Source organism: Mus pahari, chromosome 2 (assembly GCF_900095145.1).
Source record: "Mus pahari chromosome 2, PAHARI_EIJ_v1.1, whole genome shotgun sequence".
Classification (NCBI taxonomy): domain Eukaryota; kingdom Metazoa; phylum Chordata; class Mammalia; order Rodentia; family Muridae; genus Mus; species Mus pahari.
Window position 1 is genome coordinate 23874763 of NC_034591.1, and position 5000 is coordinate 23879762.

At 41.2% G+C, this 5000-nt stretch overlaps 1 protein-coding gene across 2 annotated transcripts in view; it reads left to right on the forward strand.

The window, feature by feature from the left end:
* Positions 1-5000, forward strand: part of Ube3c (ubiquitin protein ligase E3C) — a 101272-nt gene that overhangs the window by 57533 nt on the left and 38739 nt on the right. For both annotated transcript variants that reach the window (XM_021190082.2, XM_029534706.1), the window contains exons 14-16: positions 541-645; positions 2081-2168; positions 4684-4781. In XM_021190082.2, coding sequence (XP_021045741.1) covers positions 541-645; positions 2081-2168; positions 4684-4781 — 291 coding nt within the window. The remainder of the gene's footprint in view (positions 1-540; positions 646-2080; positions 2169-4683; positions 4782-5000) is intronic.

Sequence of the window (5000 nt, forward strand, 5' to 3'; positions counted from 1 at the left end):
AACTCACTCTGTAGACCAGGCTGGCCTCGAACTCAGAAATCCGCCTGCCTCTGCCTCCCGAGTGCTGGGATTAAAGGCGTGCGCCACCACGCCCGGCCCGTTTGGTTTTTCAAAACAGGATTTCTTTGTGTTGCCCTAGCTGTCTTGGAACTCTGTAGACCAATCTGGTCTTGAACTAACAGATCCACCTGCCTCTGTCTCTCTAGTGCTGGGATTAAATGTATGTGTCAGCACCCTGTGAACCACAGGTTCCCTCTTGCTAGTTGAGAACTGACCTTTGTTTGTTCATTTGTTTGTTTTAAGACAGGGTCAGCTTACCTCATTTTTTAAAGATCACTTTGTGTGTGCACTTAGGTTGCTTTTCTGTTTCTTTTGGTAAACAACTGGGTTGTTCTTCCAGCCTGTTCTTGTCCCTAAAGGAGGCTTTTTGTCACATCCATTTTATCAGGTAGACAAACACCGGTGTCTTATCTGGTTAATGGTATTGTCAACTCTGTAATGTGTTAGTCTGTATGACACCACCCTGTTCTTTTTCTTCAGGTTATCACCAACCTAGTGAAAATGCTGAAGTCTAGAGACACGAGGAGAAATTTCTGTCCTCCAAACCACTGGCTGTCAGAACAAGAGGATATCAAAGCAGATAAAGTTAGTGGAAAATCCTCCCTAATACTTTTCATTAAAGATGGGTTTCTCAGCTATAGGAAGTGTAAGCCTTTTTAAATTGTGTAACTCTTCACTTAACTTTGAGGGTGTATCAACATTTTAGGGGGGGGGGGAGTCAAATGACAAGGTATTGGCCTAGACAGCATCCTGATAATCATTGTCTTGATTGTACTGTTATTGCCTCAGGTTGTAATGAAACCCAATGATTGTCTATTGGAGTTGAAAACATTGTCACTTTTTAGTCATACTACTAGTAAATGTATGCTATTAGTTAAAAGAGATGGGTTTTATCCTATGTTGTCTGAAGGGGCAGACAATTCATTATTGCTAAAATTTGAACCTAAAACAGACTTAATCTTCCAGATTACCTGGAAGAGTATACATCAGGCGCGTTCAGAGAAAGTCACCACTAATGTATTTTAGACTCTTTGAGAGTAGAAGACAGTCAGATATGAGACAGGGATACAGGTGCAGCAAGAAACCAGGACAGGAATGTGGCAGGACATTGGAGGTATGTCTGTGTCTTCAGGGACAAGCTGTCTTCAAGTTGAACCTGATACCTTCAGCTCCACCCACTGGCAGAGTTTGCACATGGTCAGGTCTTGCAAAGTGAACAGCTCCAGGGCCAGATGGATGACTCTAAGGAACTTTTTTCACCAACACAAAAGAACTTTAGCATGGTAGTAGTTAGGTTTTGACCTGTGGTGACCTGTGACTACCAGTAGAAGCTGCTGAGGTATGAAGAAAGGTTAGGGACTCTTGAGAACCCTTCCTTCCAGACATGTCCACTGTCCAAGGAACTCTGAGTAACATTGAAAATAGCTGCATGGCCCGGCCTCATATAATAACTCTATAAGTTCACAGTGGTACTAAAGAGAAAAAGAACTTTATTCACCAATTTTATAGAATATGAAAGAGTCATGTCATTTTGAAACTTTTCTTGAAAGAAGTAGTAAACATTTGACATGCCTCTAAGGCTATCTAGACAGTAGTGATATCTTCCTATTTATGCATTTCTTCCACGTAATGGGTGTCTGATTTTGTGATTTCAGGGAAGGGTATAACATTCCACCATACACATTGAGCGTGCAAGTAGTGGGTACATTCCAGACCATAAACAAAAGCTTGTACCTTCGTTGAAAAAGAAAAATTTTACAAAGACCAAAATTAAAGGATTAGAAGAATTTACAGATTAAAGAAAAACTTAAGAGATATAATATTTGTTATTTAAATGTGATATGCTTTGTTTCATAATTATATCATTGTTATTTTATTGTACCCTGACTATAATTCCCTTTAAAGTATTCAAGGTTAAATTATGAGGACATGTGAGGCAGCCTGGACTGGACAGGAATAGACAGCCAGCTCCTTAGGTGCTGAAACAAAAGAAAGTGCTGACAGCAGTTGGTTCCCATAGGTTACCCAGCTCTATGTGCCTGCATCTAGACATGTGTGGCGATTCCGGAGGATGGGCAGGATTGGCCCACTGCAGTCCACCCTGGAGGGTGAGTTCTCAGTTTGCACTTCTTTTCACCAGGATGAATACTCCACGGCATTCACTCCTTTTATTGTTAGCTCTGTGATTTTTGCTGAACACCACATAGAATATCTTCATCATCATTTCCAGTAAAAATCAGCTTGTGTAACCCTTGTAGACAGGTAGAAAATAATTGCTATCTCACCTTTTCTGAAAGGTGGGGCTATTAGGCAAGCAGCAAGAGATAGCCTGGGGTTCTGTGGATCATAGCTGTTTCTTTGCTCACTTTGCAGAATTCCTATGAGTAGTTATGCCTTATGAAGAACATTGGCTTATTTTGTTAGTCTGGTGAATATTAATGTAGCTACTATTATTATCAGTATGCAAGTATGTGTGTGAACATGAATAAGAATCTTAAGTCACTACTGCCATGTATGTACCTTTATAAAAAGGAAAAAACAAAAACAAAACTGCAGAACTGTTTTCTGAAGTAGCTGTGCCACCTTACATTCAGACCAGAGATATATGTTTTATACACTGGTACTTTGTATCTTAGCCCGTACTTGGAATTGTCATGTTTTGTTTAGTTTGGTTGGTTTTGCTTCTTTGGCAGCAGCTCTCACTATGTAGCCTTACTTGGCTGGTGCAGAGATCTATCTGCCTGTCTCTGCCTTACAAGTACTGGAATTAAAGTGAGAGACCAAATATTTTGGGATCAGACTCTGTCTTAGGGAATCTGACCTAAGTTTGAACTCAAGTAAACGAACAGGTTGGTACCTAGCACCAGTCTCCAGGTTACAAGCCAGCCCCTGCCTAATAACCACCAATCTGGAGGAAAGCAGAAGTTAAGTTTGGCTCCCAACACCAGGCAGTTATGCTAAAGGCCACAGTAGCCCCTCGACGCCCAATTAGATGCTTGCCAGGCTAGAAACACTCAACTTTCATTTGTCATTTTGTATAAAATCTTGTCCTGATGAGTATCATGTGGGTAAACAGTGAGTTAAGCCCAAGCTCCAGCTTATAAATAAAGACCCTTATGTGATTGTATTGAATCGGCTTTTGATTGGCCCTATGGGGTTCACAACTGTTTCCTGGTACTACAAATGGTGTTCCCCACAGTGCCCTCCTGGGATTGTGATTTTCACAAGATTATCTTCTGGGAATGACAAAGTAATTGCAGTAGTGAGTAGTAGCTGTGGTAGACTGGCATGGGTATGGGAGGAAGTTCATAGACTTCACAACTCCTTAGCAGTTAACATTTGGTGGGGAAGTAGGAGGTCATTTTCTTCAGTAACATGGTCCCTGATTGGCTGCCCATGCTCCAGTAAATAACTTTTTCCCATGTTCTATAAGAAACTCTGGTTGAAGGGCTAGAGAGATGGCTCAGCAGTTAAGAGCACTGACTGCTCTTCCAAAGGTCTGAGTTCAATTCCCAGCAACCACATGGTGGTTCACAACCATCTATAAATAGGATCCGATGCCCCTTTTCTGATGTGTCTGAAGACAGCTACAATGTAATCACAAATAAAATAAATAAATCAGAGAGAGAGAGAGAGAGAGAGAGAGAGAGAGAGAGAGAGAGAGAGAGAGAGAAACTCAGTAGATCACAGGAAAAAAAAAATGCAACATGAAAGTTAAAAGGAAGACCAGCTGTGAGGAGAGTGATGAGCTAGAGTGAGAGGAGGATAGGATAATGGGTCATGAATACATGTGTGAACTTGTCAAGACTTTTTTGTTTGTTTGTTTTGGTTTTTTGGGGGGGTTGTTTTTGTTTTGTTTTGTTTTTTCGAGACAGGGTTTCTCTGTGTAGCCCTGGCTGTCCTGGAACTCACTCTGTAGACCAGGCTGGCCTNGGAACTCACTCTGTAGACCAGGCTGGCCTTGAACTCAGAAATCCTCCTGCCTCTGCCTCCCGGGTGCTGGGATTAAAGGCATGCGCCACCATGCCCAGCCAAAACTTTTTTTTTTTTTTTTAAATTAAAATTTTAACCATTCAGGGCTACAGAGAGAAACCCTTAAACTGTTAAGAATTATCCAGATTTTCTCTTTTCATTCAAATGAGTTTGAAAGGGTTAATTGTGATTCATTGTGCCAGGCTATTTCCTCACTGTTGGGAAAGAATAGGTCCTGAGTTTACTAGTAAAGTACCAGTATAGGCCCAATAGCTAGCTATACAGCCTTTTTCTTAGGCAACTTCTGACATGCTCCCATACCTACCTATCCCTGAGGAAAAAGGAGCGTTACAAGAACCTTCCACTTTAGCTCTGACATCCTGGGCCTCACCTGTGAGTGCTAGCTGTTTTTGTAGAGTGAGTTTACAACTGAAGGTTGTCGACCTTACCCACTCTGCATTTGTTATCGCTCACCTGGCTAGAATGATGTCAGATTTCAGATTGGGCCCAGAGGGTGTGTTCATGGAAATAGAAATAGAATCACTAGGTTATTTCGAATCCTTAAAATGACTATAAATCCTGATTTTAGTAGCTGGCAGTGAATGGAAAGGAGAATACAGGTGGACTAATAAGTTTTAATATGTGTTGCAGTGGGTCTGGAGTCCCTACCCCTGTCTGTGTCTGAGGAACGACAGCTTGCCATCCTGACAGAACTACCTTTTGTGGTTCCATTTGAGGAGCGAGTGAAGGTATGCCATTCAGACCCTATAATGCTAGCTTAACACAGTTAAAAAGTTAACACACCACTTTTTAAAATCTTGCATTTCATCCTTAAAATCCAGCCAGATACTTCTCTGTATCCATGGTTTCCCTTGTAGCTGAACAACTTGTTAGACTAGAGATTTCTAATAGTGGGACCTAATGAATGTTGTTTAAACTGTCAAAGTTTACATTGTTACTAAAAATGC